The 21,576-nt window shown below is 35.8% G+C and overlaps 1 protein-coding gene across 6 annotated transcripts in view; it reads left to right on the top strand.

Annotated features, from left to right (window-relative positions):
• Positions 1–21,576, top strand: part of pde4ba (phosphodiesterase 4B, cAMP-specific a) — a 155,576-nt gene that overhangs the window by 94,952 nt on the left and 39,048 nt on the right. For 5 of the 6 annotated variants that reach the window (XM_067372932.1, XM_067372933.1, XM_067372936.1 and 2 more), the window contains 4 exons: positions 11,865–12,059; positions 14,012–14,048; positions 14,144–14,214; positions 15,578–15,627. In XM_067372932.1, coding sequence (XP_067229033.1) covers positions 11,865–12,059; positions 14,012–14,048; positions 14,144–14,214; positions 15,578–15,627 — 353 coding nt within the window. Of the gene's footprint in view, positions 1–1,143; positions 1,295–11,864; positions 12,060–14,011; positions 14,049–14,143; positions 14,215–15,577; positions 15,628–21,576 lie in introns of those variants that run through there. The other variant, XM_067372935.1, reaches the window with a different exon arrangement.

Raw genomic sequence — 21,576 nt, 5'->3', positions numbered from 1 at the left:
TTATATTATATTATATTACTTTTAAAAGTATTGCGATACAATATTGCATTACTCCCTAAAAAAAATAACTAATTGCATTACTTAGTTACTTTTTATGGAAAGTAATGTCACGTTACTTTTGTGTTACCTAGGCTGGGCTTATTTATTTGTTTTTTAATAACAAAAAATCTTAAAAGATCTATTTTTTTTGTCAAATGTAAAGACCCTTTCACATAAGAAGTGAAATGAATAAGCCTCAGGCAGAAGGAAATACAAATTCATGCCTGTACGGTAAATAAAGTGATATTAAATACATAAAGTATATGCGTTATCATATTTTATTATTGCAGGTTTGCGTAATATTCTGAGTTTGCATTTCACTGTTTTTATTTATTGTGAGGAATACTGAATACACCTTTCTCCCAATTTCTCTTAACATGGGGACAGGAGAGGTGTCAGTCAATAAATGGGAAAACAAATTAACTTGCGTTAATTAATTTAAAAAGTAATGCATTACTTTAGTAGTTACTTGAAAAAAGTAATCTAATTACATAACTTCCATTACTTGTAATGCATTGTCCGCAATATAACTGCTATGGTTGATATACATATATATTTTTATATATTTTACTTGTCATTGTATGTTTTTTTAAAGTAGTTTATGCATTAGAACCTTGCAGTAATCATTAGCAATTTAATTATGGAATGACGTACCATTTGCGTGTAGTCAGTGCGCACGCATATTTTTGAATGTAATTTGCTTTGAACAATCATTACAGATCATAAGCCTTACAGCAGTTCATCATTGAACTTTCAATTCAGAAGTTGCAAAGAGATCCAAACCAACACTTCTTCAAATGTATTCCGATCATTGTTTGAAGCATTGAAAGAGATAAAACATGTTAATGACCCTTCTTGAATATAGAATGTTCTCCATTAAATCAGGCTGCATGTATTTTGTTAGTGTCTACAGCTGACATTTAGGAATGAAACTTCTCATTTGTTCAAACATTCCAACTCCTTGTTTAGAGCTCCGCCCCAGGTTTCATGTGTGACCGTGTTCTCTTGCAGAGAGCTAAGTTGAGTGGTAGCGCAGCTGGACTTCAAAAGGAAGTGGCTGTGCGGTGAAGTTAAGCTCTGTGGGAGGGCACTAAGTGTTAGGGGAGTCATGCAGGGGAGACGCTACTAGAGCCACGCTCAACAGTACAGCGGTGTGTCTCAGGGCCATGCTCCGCAGGTCGCCCTGCCACAGAGGCAGGGTTCATTTTGACTTCAGTGAGGAGGTGGTGAAGAGGCTGCACACCTCCACCTTAAGGTTAGAACTAACGCCCTCTTTTACTGTCTCTGTTACGTTTCAGACTCTGTCTGGTTCACATGCTTTCACACACTATCTCTTACTCTCTCTTTTTTTTTTTTTTTTTTGCTGGCTTATTATAACTGCAGGTATGTACTTATGTGCTAAATATGGGTCATTACTTGCTCATCTCTCAGCCTGTCTACGTCATGAATTTCTGTCCCTTTCTTTAGGACCCTTGTCACACAGCGATCAAGTGTCATCTCTTGTTGCGTATCTTTTCTTTTGATACAGATCTTCATCTGTAGTATCACTTTCTGTACTTTTTCTCTTTCTCCCCACTTTTTTTCTAGGCTTCTTCTTGAGTTCATTTTGATGAATTGTTGTTGCTCAAGCAGTTTGTGAGTGTGTTTGTAAGTAAACTGAGCTCTGTGTTTATATAAGAGTCAAATTGTTCACAGCTGTTGTACATTTTCCATCATTCTATTGTGTGCATCCATTGGATCAAGCGTTATACATGCTCTATGTGCTTGTGATATCAAATGATACATTCAGCTCCACTGTAATTTCACACCTGAGACCTGTTCTTGCTTTACATTGTCTGGGTAAACATCACCACACAGCTTTAGCTCAATTCCAAAGAAAAATAAGTTTCCCAGATGACATTTTGCCCTAATTGGGAAGAAAAATTGGTTTTAAGCACCCGCTCGTGAGAAGTTTAGAGACAGTTTTGTTTAGAATTTTTTTAATTTATTTTATATTATTATATTTCATTGTATTTTATTCTTTCTTTCTTTCTTTCTTTCTTTTTTTTTTGACTTTTGACTATTGAATGACTATTAGTCATTAATTTAAGCCATTAGTTAACTAATCACATGTTTATATTAATTGAATTACTTAAATGTGCCCTAGAATTAAAAATTGAATTTATATTGGCATAGTTAAATAACAAGAGTTCAGTACATGGAAAAGACATACAGTGAGTCTAAAACTCCATTGTTTTCTACTTCTTATATAAATCTCATTTGTTTAAAAGACCTCCGAAAAACAGGCGAATCTCAACATAACACCGACTGTTACGTAACAGTCGGGATCATTAATATGTACGCCCCAATATTTGCATATGCCAGCCCAATGAGCCCATGTTCGAGGCATTACACAAGGGCAGCCAGTATTAACGTCTGGATGTGCACAGCTGAATCATCAGACTAGATAAGCAAGCAAGGACAAAAATGGCAGATGGAGCGATAATAACTGACATGATCCATGATATCATGATATTTTAGTGATATTTGTAAATTGTCTTTCTAAATGTTTTGTTAGCATGTTGCTAATGTACTGTTAAATGTGGTTAAAGTTACCATCGTTTCTTACTGTATTCACGGAGACAAGAGTCGTCGCTATTTTCATCTTTAAACACTTGCAGTCTGTATAATTCCTAAACACAACTTCATTCTGTATAAATCTCTCCAACAGTGTGTAATGTTAGCTTTAGCCACAGAGCAAAACCTCAAACTCATTCAGATTCAAATGTAGATATCCAAATAAATACAATACTCACATAATTCGACGCATGCATGCAGTATGCATGACGAACACTTTGTAAAGATCCATTTTGAGGGTTATATTAGCTGTGTAAACTGTGTTTATGCTGGTTAAAGCAAGCGCGAGCTTCATGGTACCTTTAAATATACTGTGGAGAATACTAAACCATAATGAGCGTTTAATATATAAAGGCGTTATAGCCTATTCCGCACTTAAGTGCACACATAAAGCTTGCCGCAAAAGTAAGGATTATGAATGTGTCAGAAAAAAACAGCAAGGAGACATTTTATTTATTTATTACTAAACTACTGTGTTCTGAGTCAGTGTCGGCTGCATGAAGATGAAGTAGACGATGCTGCATCGCCATCTCTGCAGTATAGTGAACGAGCCTAAAAAGAGAAATGCAACTTTCATGTGGATTACATAAACAGAGAGTATTTCTTGTTTATTTGAATTAGTTTATGTAAAAGTAGACATTTCAAGCTTTCTAAAGATACTAGTACTTACTTGCTTACTTAAAATCAGTTCTGCTATTTGTTGCATGTCTCTGTTTTAAAACTGTCCTGTTTGTCCGTGTGTATGAGTGCACTGTTTCTTCAGTTATGAATATGTCGTTGTGTCAGTCTGTAATGCATGTTTATATACACTCTAATTGTCAAACACATGACTGAATGAGTGTATGAACATCTGTGTTTACACACAGCGTGCTCTGACGTCCGGACAGGGTGTGTAAATGTCTCCCATGACTCCAAATGCCAACAAAGATAATCTCCACGTTGGGTGGATTTGTGCTAAAAGGCAGAAATGTGTGGCTTGAAACTGAGCTCTGTGAGATACCTTTTACCTTTGCATGGTATGTTGCCTAGACATTCAGTCATATTAAATAGTTTTTAGTTTAATAAAAACCTTTAAGTACAGTAGATGCTACATGAAACCACATCTGACAAACATTGTTACAGGTATCTGTGTCATGTCTTAAGTGCCATGTCTGTGTGGTTAGTGATCTGAAACCAAATATAAAGTTGACATTGGGACCAAGGAGTTAAACAAGGCACCAGTGATTACTCCAGGCGGTGTTAATGAACACACAAAGGAGAATCCAACAAACACACTTTATTATTAACCAAAACTAACTCGCAGGAGATCGCAGGAGTAATAATAGTTAAAAACACAACCTTATTAACATAAACGAGACCGAACACTGAACAGAGAAAACTAAGGGCTTAAATACACACAGAGTACTTAACAGAACTAAGAACAGGTGTGGAAACTAATGAGTAGCTATGGAAACTAGCCACGACTGGGAACACAGGCAAAACGAGAACAGGGAAAACAAGACCAAAACACAATGAAACTAGAACTAAACATAGCCCTGACACTAATAAAGTTGGCACAAACAAACATTCACTTGCATACCAACTGATTTACTCAAAACAACCACATCATCTTAAATGGTCCTTAGAGTAGGGCATCTATTTGTTTTCGAAATATGTCATGGAAAAACAGCAAGCATTCTGCATTTTTCAGTCGTGTTGAATGCCATTTAAAGCGTAGGTCCACAGTCTTGAACATTCTCACGGACTGGCTCATATGAACTTCCCTCTTCTGTCAGTGGAACAGTAGATTACAGTGCGACTTGCCTTTAGAAGTCCCCTTCTTCCCCACAAACAAATGATCAAATCCGACATTACAAAATATCTTTGATGCCTGATAATGTCATTTAATTGCTCATGTGTTACAGTGAAGTCCATTTTGTAATTTTGTCAATCAATTCCACTACAAGACAGAGGAACTGAAAATGTAGGCTATGTGAAGCACAAAGACCTTTATTTGAAAAACTTTATAATGTCTCCTTGTGTAAATATGGACCATTGTTAGAGTGGTGGAACTCACACTTTAAGCGAAGTGGACAAGTGGAGAATATCTTTTTGATCTGCCCTACATAAACTATTGTTGTGTTGTGTATGTGCTAGACAGTGACTCAACACCAGTCACAAGATAATTAGATACTTACTGGAAACAAAATCCTCCTCTTTTTGTTTCATGATGAGAATATAAACATCAGACAATATTTATTCTTTTTAATTGCTGAAAAACATTTTCATTAGCTGCCCTCACAACCATATGATATTCTGTCTCTGCATAATTATTACAAACCAAAACAAATGAGGCAATGACATACAAATGTTAGATCTTATCTTTAAGACAACAAGGGGCTATTTGTTGCACTGTGGATAGCTCTGATGTCAAGTATTATTGAGCTTGAAATTGTTGATGATAACCATTCACGTCACGTTAAATATTTTGCCTGGTCATTGAACAGTGTTGTTATTGTTAACTAAAACACCAAAACCGTTTTATTAATTAGAAATAAAGATTAAATAAAATAAATATTTAAGAAAAAAATTGGTTAGCATTTTTGTTGGAATAAAAAAATCACATGTAAGCACATCAGTCAGAATGAATTGGCCAAATCCGATTAATTTTTTTATTCAGATTCATTTGGAAAATTTTACTAATCCGATCGAGAGGACATGTAAACCTTTGATATAAGCAACACAGTGGTTCATGTGCTCCTTGCCTCATTTAATATACATGGATCAATGAATATGCAAATTTGCCCCACCTCAAAGTATTTCGAAAGACAAAAACATGAACTTTATTGACTTGACTTCAAGTCAGCTGTCACTTTACGTTGGTGCAAGCCGCTATGCGCTCGCACACTTGGCACAGCCCTTGCTACGGTTCTGTCATTAATTAATATGAATTAATATAGATAGCATTTTGCTCAACTACGTTATCAAACAGCTAATAATGTGTTGCTAATGTAACACAAACCATGTTCCCGTTCGCGAGTCAGACAGCTGCCTTCTAACAATCGGTATCCTTACAAAGGCTTTGAACAACTCAGAACGTCAGTGGAGAAAGGCTTGTAGTTCATCATAACATCGTAATAGACTCGCTATATTGATAAATCTACACAATTGTTTCATATCAACAGAAAATTTACCCGGATAACCTGGCTTCTCTCGAGTCTTCTCTGCTTCAGAGCAGTCATAGTTAATGATATACCAAGCCTGCGCAAATAGCAGGTACTCTCTGTATTCATGCAGTGTGCGTATGTCAAGAAATCAATTCTGATTTTACGCTTGTTACATATACTGTAAACGCGCACATCGACCTGAACACTTTATTTAGTGTTCGTTTAAACACTATAGTTGCGTCCCAAATGACGCAATGTACATAGACGCACTATGTACTTATGCACTACTCATCCATGTAGTGTGTAAATTGTATATAGTTATTTTGTCATTTAACAACGGAGTCTGATACCCTTTCCCCCTCCACTACGTAATTAAAGCTGCGACAGTTGAGTGCATGAAATGTCCAATATTCCACACTTTGTTTTTTATGTTAATTTAGTGCATCATTGGGTATTTAAAGTGTACTTTTGTTTTTTTTTGTTTTTTTAATTTTCAGCGTGAATGCACTACTTGGACTATTTATACTTAAAAACGTCATAGAATAGTGCATAAGTATGCGAATTGGGATGCACCTTATGTTCGGATTCATCAATCGGAATGAATTAATTCAGTTTGAAACAAAAGGCATAAATGTAAACGTAACTGGTAGTGAAGAAGTTTAGAAGTAGTTTTTTAGACTTTAGTCTGTGTTTTCAAGACAATCTATATGCTTGTGTACTCCTAAACACTTATATAATTAACATTTAGTATATATTTAGTTCTGGTTTAAAGGTGCCCCACAATTAAAAATTGAATTTATCTTGGCATAGTTGAATAACAAGAGTTCAGTACATGGAAAAGACATACATTGAGTTTCAAACTCCATTGCTTCCCCCTTCTTAAATAAATCTCATTTGTTTAAAAGACCTCCGGAAAACAGGCGAATCTCAACATAACACCGACTGTTATGTAACGGTCGGGATCATTAATATGTATGACCCCAATATTTGCATATGCCAGCTCATGTTCAAGGCATTACACAAGGACAGCCAGTATTAACGTCTGGATCTGTGCACAGCTGAATCATCAGAACAGACTAAGCAAGCAAGGGCAATAGTGAAAAATGGCAGATGGAGCAATAATAACTGACATGATTCATGATAACATGATATTTTTTGTGATATTTGTAAATTGTCTTTCTAAATGTTTTGTTAGCATGTTGCTAATGTACTGTTAAATGTGGTTAAAGTTACCATTGTTTATTATTGTATTAGTGGAGACAAGAGCTGTTGCTATTTTCATTATTAAACACTTGCAGTCTGTATAATTCATAAACACAACTTCATTCTTTATAAATCTCTCCAACAGTGTAGCATTAGCTGTTAGCCACAGAGCATAGCCTCAAACTCATTCAGAATCAAATGTAAACATCCAAATAAATACTATACTCACATGATCCGACGCATGCATGCAGCATGCATGACGAACATCTTGTAAAGATCCATTTGAGGGTTATATTAGCTGTGCGAACTTTGTAAATGCACTGTATAACTGCACTTATAGTCTTATAGAGAGATTTAAAGGGGCCGCGCAGCCTGAATCGGCGCATAGTTAATGATGCCCCAAAATAGGCAATTAAAAAAATTAATTAAAAAAATCTATGGGGTTTTTTGAGCTGAAACTTCACAGACACATTCAGGAGACACCTTAGACTTATATTACATCTTTTGAAAAAAACGTTCTACGGCACCTTTTAAAATACAGTCTTTCTTTTCTAATTAAAAATAATAATAATAATAATAATAAAAATCACTCTTGCACTACAGATTTTTGTCCAGTCAGATGCCCTCTAAAATGAGAAAGTCCCTCCCCCTGGACCCTCTCATCTGTGATGTAAAGGTTTGTTGGGCTATTAAAAATGGTCAAAAATGCCAAACTTCCTAGTTCAATAGGAAATACATCATCACAACACAGAAAACTGCACTCATCAATGGAGTTCATGGGGTCTTTAAGTGCTCAGCCAAGGAAAGTTATTGTAAGATGTCAACTTGGCCACTTGTTCTACTTAACTTTATGATTGTTTATTTCCTCCCAATGTAAAGCCACTATCACCTTTTACATGAACTCTGTAATAGTAATGTCATGGGAATCAGAGATACTGGATACAGCTGAGGTCAGAGGTGTCATTTCCTGGTAGCTTTTTTCAGTCTTAACCTCTCCAGGGAGCTCAAATGACCCAGAGTATATATTCTGCTTTTAGACATGATTGCTACTCAATGAAGATGTCAGTCAGACTAACACTGAAAGTTTTTTACAAAGAATTTCCATTGAAAGGTTATTGTAAAAAGTGTGCAATGAGAAATGCCACTCTGTGGATCATGTTCACAGTGAAAAAAACACAGCTTCCATTCAGTCGGTTTCAGTGTAAGTGTTTCTCTGGCTTTGTCATCTGATTTATTTCTTTTGTTCAGCAACTGATGTTGAGTCAAGGGCAGTTTTTGCTTTATATCATAAAGTCTTGAGTATAGTGGAATGGTCAATGAATGACTGAATGTATACCATAAGGAGATAAATTACCTAAAGTTTGGTCTGTTTGACACAGTATGTATACGCAGTTTAATTTACTGGCTTGTCGCACCCTTCCTGGACGTCATTCACACTTGCAGCGTAGCAGAAGCATTAGTTTTCCTTATTAATAGTGCAGTGTCTCGCTCAACATCTGACTTATTGTCTCTTTTATCAAAGGCGTTTGATTTATTATTTTTTAATTGTATCGTACCTTTGTGACTTATATGTTAATAACAACATCAAAAATTACAATTTAAAATTGTACCTTAAGAAACCCAAGCATGCATCAAAAAATGCATGACAGGAAACAACTGCAACTGAAACAAGAACAAACACCGAAAATGGGACAAACTACATTGCAAACAGAAACACAAGAGACAAACAGAAGAAAACAGAAGATAGAAATATTTGTGACAACATGAGAGATAAACTGATTGTAATCACAAGACAGTGAGTCAGAATGCATAAACACTTCAATATGATCAAGTAAACAGATGAGTTTATAATTGAGTTTTGAAGATGGGAAGAGATGAAATTTCACGGAGATGCCAGAGGGAGGGAATTCCAGTATCTAGGGGCCATGGTCGATTTATTGTCTAAGGAGAACAGTCTGAACTTCTGAACATTCCTTTTTTTCTTGTTAAATGACCTGTAAAGCAGTTGTACAGACTTTGCATGTTATTTCTTAATGATTATCCATAAATTAATTTCTTACTTGTATCAAAAACTGGGTTAACCTTCTTATTTGAATATTTGCAGTATCAATATCATTAGCCAGGTTTCCATCCAAGGATTTTTTTGCAAAAAAAGGTTTATCGCTTCAAAATGTTTAGCGATATAGCTGATGGAAATTGCATTTGTCGATAAGATTTCTCAAATGTCAACACAATCTTTTTCCGTTTATCTTTAGCGCGTAAATTCTATGTTGATACTTTAAATGTCACAAAAGTTGTTTTGGAAACACTTTTTGTTGAGAAAAAGGGCTTTAATGCAAATAAATCAAATGTAATGCAAATAAAAATGTAGTTCAAATGTGCATCGCAAGGATGAGTAGTGTCTAAGGAAGACTGTTGGAGTTTTCAACACTGACAAAAAGAAAGGTAAAATAAAATACAGAAATGTTACTTCTGTATCTGAAAAAATAAAAGTAGCTACTCTCGTAAAATTGTGATTCTGTTTCAATTTCGTGATTGGAAGTGGTTCTAGGCTACATGACAAATGAAAATCACAAACATGACACTTGTAAATGAAATAATTTTATAAGTGGAATTTATTAATATAGAATTGTATCATAAATAAATTAGGAAAATAAAGTGGTTGACTCCTAAAACAATTTTAGAAATGTTATGTGACAATAAGCTTCAGTTTAGTTAATGCAGATGTAAATTAAAGTTAAATGAAACAAATAAAATGTTTTAGGTCACAGCTGCATCTGTCTCTGAAAAAAAAATTAACAATGATTTAATGTTTTTGATCGGTTTGATGTTACTGAAGCAAAGGAGTTGTCTGGCTATCACCAGACCAAGCTCAATTTAAAATTGAACATTGGTCTGGGGAGTCTGTATGTATTTTCTACTGCACAAGAGGCGCGATCAACGAGCATTATTCGCGCAATTGGATAGTCCTTCAACCAATCAGATCAAAGATTCGGGTGACGTACTTTGCAGAGCGACGCGAAAACTCCAGACAGGTTTAGTTTGTATTGGTTTGTAGCATTGATCAGCGGTTTGCAGAAGCAGCAATGGCATCGAGAGTTTTGCAGGTTGCGCAAAAAAAAAAAAAAAAAAACATGAAAGTGAGTGGTATTATTTATACCAACGCGAGCGTTTTGTTTGCTAAACTAAAGAAGTCATTCAGCATCGTCGAGAGGTTAAAAGGAATTGGATTTATGGTCGTGCTTGCCGTCGCTTCTCTATGGTCATCGTGTTATACCCGCCAATAGCGAGCAAGGTGGATAAGACAGTCTATGATTGGTTCCCGCAAAAGTATAACAGAAGCAGTAGAAATGAATGTACGGGTTTCCAGACTGAGTTGCCGGGCGAAATCAAATCGCCGGCAGATCAGGCTGGTTTTACCCAGTCTAGCAAAGGAGTACTCTTTTGCTTTGAATGCGTTCTCGGCCGTGTCAAACTGCAACTGGCTTGACTGCATGTTCAAGGTGTTAAAGATATGCAATATGCAAAGTCTTTTTATGGACCCTAAAAATGTTTGCATACAGGGCTGCTCTGTCTCCAAACCTGCGCTTCTTCAAATAAAGGCAGTAAAGTCCTGTCAGACGAGTTGCTCCACTTCACCGTCGTTTTCTAATATTTCCTATTTAATAACAAATACGCAGTACTGGCAAAAATACGCAGTCTCAGTACTTTGTACATTTTACAAAATACTTTTTTAAGGGATGACGTCCTCGCACACACCATTTTATTGGTAAAAGGCCAACTGGATGGAAGCAGTCTTGAGATAACAAATTTCGCAAATATTTTTTTTGCGCATATTTGCTTTGTCGATAACAAAACGGCAAAAACTGGATGGAAACTTGGCTATTGATCGACTGAACACAGCACTCAATCCAGTTTGTCTTGAATTCATTTTTCTCAGACCATGACTGCATGGTGCTTACCCCCTTTCAAAAATACAAGTGTTTGCGGGGTTTAAAAAGATGATAACCCGGGGTTAAGTACAGTGTGAAAAGCCCAAATGCTGTTGACGGTTGTTGTGAATGGCAGGCTAACAGGAAAAAGGGGCACAATCGAAGGATGTTGATTCAGTGTTAGCTGCTGTTATCAGACGCTGGACCTCCGCGTGGACCAGGCCACTCAGTGACATTTCAGTACCTCTTATTATCACTTGAGAAATATTCTAATAGAATTATCAGATTCATACATGTATGTGTGGTGAGTGTGTGTTGTAGTAAATTTCCACAGCAAACTGCAGCAAAACAAGGAACTGGTTGTGAATGGTTCTCCTATTTCCTAGTTTTACTTGAGAGCATTTTTTTACATTGAGATTCTCCAGTGCACGAGGAGCAACAGTGAAAGGTCACTCTGAGCGTAAAGACCATCGCTACTTCCTCCTGGTTAGATCTGAAATCACAAGCACATTTGAACTGAACACAAGCGTCTTTTGAAGCTGTTTATTTGAGTTGAGTGTAATGTGTTTCCCCTGCTTCTCTTCTGTTTGATGTGGGCTGAGACCATCTCCACTATGTTTCCTTATGGTTTGGAAAGATGAGACATGTTTCCGCCCCAAGTGCTGGGAATCTTTGAGACTTTCCAGAACTCTCTGGTCCCAGAGGACAGCTTGTGTATTTCTCCTGAAATTTTCATTAAGCTATATATAACTTATCTTGTGGATGGCCAAGGTGAATCGGTACTGACTTGTTTTTAGTTTTTAGTCTTATTCTACAGTAAGACAAAAGTGCATTTATTTTATATTATATATGTTAAAATGACACCAATCTAAGATCATTAAATTACCTTTACCTTCATTTTAATGTACTGTTTTTTGTGCCATTGCAGTTTCGATGTGGAAAATGGCCCATCTGCAAGCTGTAGTCCTTTGGATCCCCAGGCCTCACCAGGTTCTGGCCTGGTTCTTCACACAAACTTTCCTGGCCACAACCAGCGGCGAGAGTCCTTCCTCTACCGCTCAGACAGCGACTATGACCTCTCACCAAAGTCAATGTCTCGAAATTCTTCTATCGCCTCAGAACTGTGAGTATAGTCATATTTTTCATTGTTTTAAATATTATTAATAGCCAGTGTTGGGGGTAACGCATTTCATTAGTTTTGAAATCAGATTACTTTTTCAAGTTACTAGTAAAGTAACCCAGGTTACTTTTTCACATTTATTGACTGACAGCTCTCCTGTCCTCACAATGAGAGAAATAAAGTGCAGAGGTGTTGTGTGTGCTGTGTAAACATGATGGTTATTGTAGTTCTAGACTAAATGTGAGCATGCATTTACTCATCTCACTTGAACCAAAACATTCAGAATTACTCAAAATGAATAAAAACAGTGAAAAGCAATCTCAGAATTGTATGCAAACCTGTAATAATTAACAATATTAATTTACACAAATCTACTTCATGTAATTAATCTCAATTTATTAACCGGTGTCTTTGCTGCTGACCTTCAATGACCTAATTTAACCATACTAATAAGCAAACTTACTTTAGATTAGATTTAGAAATAAGAGTGTTGAACGTCCTTCTCCTGTATCCTATTCTTCTTTAATCCAGAATGGCAGCACATCTGAAAGGTTTGTTTAAGCTGCACCCTCTACTGTACAGGCGTAAATATGCATTTCCTTCAGCCTGAGGCTTATTCATTTCACTTTTGGTGTGAAAGGGCCTTAACATTTGCCAAAAATAGAACTTTTTTTGTTGTTATTAAAAAACAAACAAGCAAGCCTAGCCCAAGTGAGGAAAAAGTGATGCAAAAGTAATATAAAACATTACTTTTACTAAAAAGTAACGTGATTAGTTACTTTTTTAGGGAGCAACACAATATTGTAATGCATTACTTTAAGTAACTTTCCCCAAAACTGTTAATAGCTACCTTTTATTTATTGAACCAGTTGAAAACAACAACTTAAATCTGCCTAAATTGGTTTGCTGGTCTTGACTTGTCTTCCAAACTGGACTGGTTTCTGGACACTTGTCTGCTGGTTAGGCTGAAAGACCAGCTAAACCATCTTAGATCAGCTAAAACCACCATAGGCTGGTTTAAGCTATTTTTTATTTAGATATTTTTATGAGAGAAAGATATGTTGTAACTCTGAACACATTTTCCTGCACAACTCATCTTTTAAGTAATCATTAAATCATCTTCACTAATGAGTCAAGTTACTAGGAAACCACTTTAATTTGCCACCACATCTAAATCATTCAGCATCTGGTAATGTGAGGACCTTGAAGTTGTTTAATATGCCTTTTTTCTTCAATGCTAGGATTTCTGTTTCCAAACATGTCTGCAGGGTAAAGATGGATGCAGGGCTTATTAGTGAAGTTGATTTATGCACTGCTGCTTATGGCAGTGAGATTTGCATGCCAGGACGTATCTCAATCAAGGCCTTATTTCCTAAGCCTTCTGGCAGTAACTGCCTGCAATTATATAAGAACGCATTTTCCAGAGTCTTAGATGCCAAATATCTGTTGAACCCTGAGGAATGTACTGGATTGTTCTTGGTAACCTATTTTTTAATGCCATTTAGGGTCCCGTTACTGAAAAGAACCCCTTTTGATAATGAGTCTGATTTCTAATTCCATGGCATATGAAATGACATCTGACATATAAACTTGAAGTCAATGTGAATTGCTGTTCGCAACCCACTTTACTTCTGTAATGTGATGTCTTTCTGAGTGAAACTAAATATTTAACACAAAAACATTTAGCCAGACCAAATGGGAGTTTGCTAAAACAATTAATAGCTATTTGGTTATTAGTTAACATTCTAGTAGTCTGCATGGCCTAAGTGATGTCAGCAGGAAAGAAAAAGTAATTTCTGAAAAAAGAGCAATTTTTCACCAGTGAATCATTCACAATAAGACTAGGAACATCAATTAAGGAAGTAAACAGTTTTGATTTCTTGTTGACTTGAAATAATAGGTTTTGCTTCGTTTAAGTGTCGATTGCTCAAGATGTTATTCCCTCTTGTTTGCAGGCATGGGGATGACCTGATAGTCACACCTTTTGCTCAGGTAAACACATCAGTGTCACATTTCTTTAAGGATTACATTTCAAATGGACCTGTCCTTTTACCTCACAATTTGATGTTATTTCTGACTTTTTCTAGGTTCTAGCAAGCCTCCGAAGTGTCAGAAACAACTTTACTGTCTTGACGAACGTTCAGTGCACATCTAACAAGTGAGTATTATTGTAAACAGAAGCTATGACATTAACCAAACTTAAATAAACCATTTTACATTTTCATTTTTTTAAAGGATTGTTTTCAGAACTGTCGCTCGGTTAAAAAAAAATGCACATGCAGTAATACAGTGGGTGTCTATGGGGCAAGACAATGGATTAAAAATAAAAAATTGAAATACACACTGTTTCATATTTCTTTCATCTCATCTGACAATGTAAAGCAACTAAACCATGTAACTTTCACATGATACACGAAGAAGCCCAGAGAGGAATATGATGTAACTATCCACTAAATACTGTTTACATGGGGCAAACTCCACCAGCAGGAATTACGTCAGACACATAACACAGACCATAAGTGTTAGGAACAATATTTTTAATGCTGCTGAAATGCTAATTTAGTCTTTAAAGCTCAAAAAACAAATAATTGACAAAAGTGCTGTAACAGCAATATGTACTTCACATCTGTTTTTAAACTTTCCAGAATGCCTTACCCCATACATAGTCCGGGGATCGGTGAACTTATATAAGCATGTAGTTATTTTTGACTATCTAACTATCATTTTAATACTGTAATAATTGTGTAAATAAAAATGTTATAAATGAATAAATATAAATAATGTAAAATACAAAATAATGTTTTAATAATAAATACGACCACAAGAGGACAGTCTTTCCAACCATTTGTTTTATGGACTCGGCCACCCATGCACACTGGCATTTAACTAGAGCCATTTTCCACTTAACATGTCACCGGTTTTCAAGATTTCAGTCCCAGCCAAAAATCACTTGCCTACTGTGAAGATTTTCCAGATGCCCCTAAATTCCATTTTTCCACCTGTGCGATGAGGGTAAACGAGGGAAAAGGTGTTTATTCGCTGTTATTCATGGAAGAATTATTTCCACCTTCCAAGTAACCATGGATCTGCTTCAGGGCATTTATACGGCACTGTTAGAGGCTTTTGTTAGGCTCTTTGCTAGTCTGTCCAAAGAGCAACCTAGTTTAGATGAATTTAAAAGGAAATTCTACGAAAGTATATGCGGAAAAGAGGACACACCCTGTGATATCATAGTAATACTTCGTTATTAAAGGGGAGCGTCACATCAAATCCATGATTCACTTAAGAAAGATATATGGCTTGAAAAGAGTTTCTTTCATTATTCTTTAATGTGGAAATATGCTCTGCTGTGACATGCATCCTGTTACAATTATAGATGACGCAGTAGACAAATGGGTGTTTTTTTAAAAATACACATAGAATTGTTTGAATTGCAGGGGTTTTCTGCTTGTGTCATACAGTTATTTGTTTGTTTTTATTTGATTACAATTTCAGTAATATTTTAACTATTCTCCATGCAGGAGGTCCCCCGTATCCAACCAGCCCCCCATTACCAGAGTGTGCCTACCTGGTAAGTCCACATATTATTTCACATATGCATAAATGTATACTAAATGCGGTATTTTTGATTACAAATGATATTAACAGCAAACTGATTTAAGTGTAAAGTGAGTGCAGACTGTTAAATATTGACTATTCATTATAGTTTCTAACATTTCTTTGTTTTAAATGGTTCAAAATACTAAAAAAAAAAAACATGGTGAATCCCAGATTTTCAGTATGCACTCTTTTAATATAGAGGCATTTCCTGTGCTTTTGAAGTAACTCCATTTTAAAGATCATGTGTTTGTGTGTGTGCCCGTAAACACGTGTTTTGTTGTTGTGTGTGTCCATATATTTTTAATGATAGAGAAACCTCTTGCCATGCTACGTGACTGCCCACGCCGTTGCCCTCTTGTATCCCTCATCATCACTCATCTCCACCGCAGCTTCTACTGATTGGCCCGGCAGTGTTGAAATGTTTAGTAGACTCACGTACACACACATTCAAGCACGGTGCCCATATTAGTGGCTGTTTTGTCTATAGCTGTACAGAACGTGTTAGACCATAGGAAAAGGCCATGGCTGATACATGTTGGTCTCTCACACGCATGCACACCTGCCAAACACAATAACATAACGGACAACAGCCTGCCACAGCCGAAGGTTTTGTAACGGGTGGGAAAATTCCTCATAGTTCACTCTCTGTCCTTGAGGATGGCTCCCAGTGTGATATCAGAGAACACGCCAGACAGAGATTTCAGAAAAACTAATCTATGCTAACTAAACAGAGCAAGGCCATTCACTGGAGCCTCGATTATACAGCCCAGACTGTTTCCTTAGAAATGTCAAGAAAACCTTGGCGGACTGAGGTCATTTCTGAAGGATAATAAGAGAGAGATTGTTCACATTTCGTCAAAGACTAGAAGGAAGAGGCTTCATAAAAATGCAATCTTTAGCAGGTTTTGTTTAATGAAATGGAAGGAAATGATATAATTGACTCTATTCTTGTTATATATAACATTATGTATAAAAAAAGCTAAGACACAAAATAGCAACATGGTCCACTTTAGACATTCTACAGTACTAACTTTACAATAACTTGTATTACATAACTATAACTACATGTCAACTAACTCTCATTAGACTGTCTACTTAATTTCTGCAAAAACTTTATCTTGATGCTCCCAACAGACATTCTACTGACTATAATGTTGTAAGTACATATCAGCTTATTCTACTAACCCAAACCCTAACACCTAACCCTACACTCTAAAAAAAATGCTGGCTTATAAACAACCAAAGTTGGGTTGAAAATGGACAAACCCAGCGATTGGGTGGTTTTAACTTGGTGATTGGGTTAAATGTTTGCCCAACCAGCTCATTAAACTATTGTTTAAAAATTACTGTATTGCTTGCTTAAAATGAACCCAAAATAGGTTGGAAATTAAAAATCAGACACATAATTACTAGAGGCAACATTAATAATAAAAAGGTGAACATTTATTAATAAGCAGTTTAATAAATGTTTATTGTTTAATTATTATTCATTAAACTTATTAAGAAATGTTCATTTATTAAACATATTAATAAATGTTAATTTCCAACATATTTTGGGTTCATTTTAAGCAAGCAATACAGTAACTTTTAAACAATAGTTGAGTTATTTAAAACTAAACTAAGCTAGTTAGCAAAATGTCTAAAATGGACCATCAAAACAAAGTGTAACCCAAAATTACTGTACCTTGGACAAAAGTTTGTGTAAGAGTACTGTACAAAAAGTAGCGGTCAGTACAAAGACTATAGATTGCTGTTTGACTGGTACCGTCTGGTTTGGTGGCTGTAATTAGGGTGCTGCATTCACAGTTAAATCAATATATTTCTTGGAAAGATGGAAAAATCATACTGAAAGAGAAGGGACATAGAATATTGTCCATGTGTGTATTATTTGGCTATGTTCTTGTGACAGTAGGGAAAATATATATATATAATATATTGAGAAATAATATATAAATATATATATATATATATATATATATATATATATAAATATAAATATATATATATATATATATATATATATATATAAAACAAAAACTTCAATTTATCAAAAAGTCTTCAATGCATAACCTGAAAGAAAAGTGTCAAGTGGAATTATACTAAAGCAGAGAGCATGAGAAATGTAGTCAGTTGGAGTTCCTGTCAGGTGCGGTGGGTTGTGATTGACGTCAGTCAGCTTGCATGTGGCTTTGTTGACTTCCTCTTAAACCAGGTGGACTGAGATTCACTTCCTGATGCTCTTCAGGCTTGATCGGTCTTTCGGTCTCTGATAAGTGCCTGCTATTATGCTGCCAGTTGAGTGTAACGTCACACTTACTCACTTCTTTGTAAGTTAGTTTCGTTAAGTTGAAAATATGCGATAGTCATGCAGAATTAATACGTTTGTTTTGATCGGAAATGCCACATCATTTAGGAGAAGTTTTGCATGTTTCCTGAAAGCTAGTATTTATTATTTATTTATTTATTTATATTATATAATATGCTACTGTGTATAAGATATATTCCAACAGTATTCAGAAGGAAAGGTAAGGGTGGGTTAATGTACTGTAAATTATTCTGGGTCTTATCTGCTTTTAATCATGCATGATACAGAAGAAAGACTGCTGTCATTGTTTTATTTTCATATTAGACTCTCTATCTCTATTAAAAAAAAACAAAAAAAAAAAACAGCCTCATTGCAGAAGCAGAGATACTTTCTCTGTTTTAAAACCTAGTGCACTGCCAGCATTTTAATGGATCAAAAGCATTTACAATGTGAAGGTTGTACCAAAAGCCAGGCAACTTAATTATGCTTTTTCCTAAAACATTTTTTTTTTTTTTTTAGCCAAATTCAAAGGCAGCATCACATGTAACCACAACAGTTAAGACAATCCCAGAATGCATTGCAATAAATGCAGTAAACATTGTGGTGGATGAGAGAAATGTTGACTAGAAACCAGAAAGTTTTGAACAAAAAAACTTTTAAGGCCAATTTACACTTAAAGGCACAATTTGGATTAAAATATCTAAAAACCATTAGACTGTTGTTATATATTTTGTTGACTTGTCTACTTATATTATCCCAAGTGTTTAAATCCAGATAAATAAGCAATTTTAACCAGGGCGCGGACCGTGTCTGTGTGTCGCCTACCTGCGTTACCCTCAATTTCCAGTTATATTTTGTAGAAACCATGGAAACACCAAAGACGCTGTAATACATTACATGTTTATTAGATGAGGGAACATTTATGGTTTACATTTGGTTACATTTATAGACAGAAAACTAATTATTGTTATATAGCTCAATACATTTAGTCTTATTGTTTGAATCTTGTTTTCTTCATTTTCCACGACTGCATGTTTTCACCATGCCTCAGAGAAAAACACTATTTTGTCAAGTAGCTAACATAGCATAATCAGATGCAGCTTTATTTTTAGTAACAGTAATACAGCATTTTCTCCATCATACAATGTTTTAAAATGAATTGTATGCCATTTATCAACACAAGCCATCCAGCATTTGATATTCTAATATCGATCTAGTTTATTGCAGTGTGCAACAAGTGTCTCATAGCAGCCACCGAGCGAATGCACAGAGTAACATTATAACATAATTTTCAAGACACAAATGTATCTAATATGATAAACAGCGCTGTGTCACCTCATTCGCTTGACTGAAAGAAGCGAAAGCAGCTGTGGCATAATAAAAGTTCCGCTGCTCTCGAGACGTGTGTCACATACTACAGTAACATTAAAATAATCTCATCCATGAACATGATTTCTTCCCCGAGTCCTGTCCTGATTCTTTTCCACCGGCTGTGAGGTGACGACATCTTCCATGATTCCTCGCTCAATGTTTTTGAATAGGTGGCGAAAATTTACATAGTGTGCCTTTAAGTTAAGTTAAGTCACACGTAACTAAAGATGTATGATAACTAAAGATAACTATAACATAATCATGCTTAAAATGCTCAAGTTCTTGGATTCTGATTGGCTATCATTGGTGTTTTTATTGTTCATCAGCTATGCAATATCTTTCCTCTGTGTCATTATTGTTATAGCTGTGTGGTGTGTGCAGTGTGGACTTCTATTCTCATAGATTATTAAAACTTTATAGTTATAGAGGGAACTTTTATAGCAATTCGCACATGGCATGCCTTTCTAAAACAATCGGCTTTCAAAAATATGCACCTCTACACCTTGTGTTTGTTTTGTCATAGTCTGTGTGAATCACCCCTTATAATGCTGAATTAAAAGACACTACATTTTGGAACAGAGAAAGTATCTATGTTTTTGCAATGACACGGCTGATTTTTATTATTATTTTTTAAATGCATATAGAGGGAGTAATCTGAAAAGAAAACATGACAGTAGACTTCCACTCACAACCCTCCAATGCATGCAAAACTGTAGTGATGTAACCACAACTGAGACAATGAGACGGAGCCGCTGACTTACTGCCTGCAGCTAAACTGCCTCCTGTGTGTCATACAAACAGGGTCATTGGGCAGGAAGGAGAGCGCAGATTTTTCCTGTTTTTCCCATACCGCTGGAATCCTCCGGAACCCAGGAGGTGTTTTTCAGTGTGCGAGTGTTAATTCCTCGCACACACAGGTCGTGAGATGAACTTGTCTGTGGCTTAATGACCAAATGGGGAAAATAGGATGTAGACTGACAAATACCATTGTCTTCTCTTTCAACACGCACTGATACGGACACACGCGTGCTCATAATGTCTGCAGGATCAGGTGCCTGTGGTTTTTTACACTGAACTGAGTGTGTATATGTAATCAGCTTATAGTTGAAAATTATTTTGGATCCATAGAATATAAACTAATGAGCTTTTCCACATTCATTTGTACACTGTGTGTGGGGGGTCAATTTGTCCATGATTTGTGGTGTATGAGGAATTTGTTGTGATGGCCAGAATTTCCGGAACTCTTAGTCTCTGGCAATGGTAATGTTTTCATGTTTTTGTGAGAGCAGGAAAGTCACAGGTAAGACCCTGCCGTTCTTCATACAGAGGGGGGCAGACATGTTAACGACTCCAGCAGCTAATCTGAGGTTAGGACAAGATAAGGAGGAGATTTGGATCTTTGTTACTGATCATAGATCAACATCTAGAGTATTTACAAAGATGGCAGATATGACTCTGGAGTTTATCTTATGGCCTTTGTGAGACACACTTCAGAGAAACATACAATAGCAGTGTTAGTTTGACTGTAGCTTACTCTATGAGATCAGATCACAGCTGAAATCTCTGCACGTATGTATTTCTTTAAAGAAAACCAACAAATATGATGGCTGCATCACCTCAGGCAGAACCAGTCAAAAGGTTCATGACACTTTGTTAGTATCATTAGTTCCTTGTTAGTTCCTTGTTCTCGTATTTCTTGATCTTAGAATTGGCACAGAATTGAGTTTTTATGCTCAAAGCCGATAAAACTTGTATTTTATAGAGCTTACCTCTGGGCGTGGATGCACACAGTGAACTTGTATAATATGCACACCATAGAGGTGCCAATAAATGTACTTGTAATAAATTTGCATTTACTAATTTTACTAAAAATGCACTTGATTACATATAAATAACATAAATATATCATGTTATAAATATATAAATAACATAAATTTATCATGTATATATTTTATAAATTAATGTACACACAGCACCCCATATTGACAGAAAAACACAGAATTGTTGACATTTTTGCAGATTTATTAAAAAAGAAAAACTGAAATATCACATGGTCAGTATTCAGACCCTTTGCTCAGTATTTAGTAGAAGCACCCTTTTGATCTAATACAGCCATGAGTCTTTTTGGGAAAGATGCAAGTTTTTCACACCTGGATTTGGGGATCCTCTGCCATTCCTCCTTGCAGATCCTCTCCAGTTCTGTCAGGTTGGATGGTAAACGTTGGTGGACAGACATTTTTAGGT

Source organism: Chanodichthys erythropterus, chromosome 21 (genome assembly GCF_024489055.1).
Source record: "Chanodichthys erythropterus isolate Z2021 chromosome 21, ASM2448905v1, whole genome shotgun sequence".
NCBI lineage: Eukaryota > Metazoa > Chordata > Actinopteri > Cypriniformes > Xenocyprididae > Chanodichthys > Chanodichthys erythropterus.
Note: the sequence above shows the minus strand (reverse complement) of the source record. Positions and strands in the feature narration are given on the sequence as shown.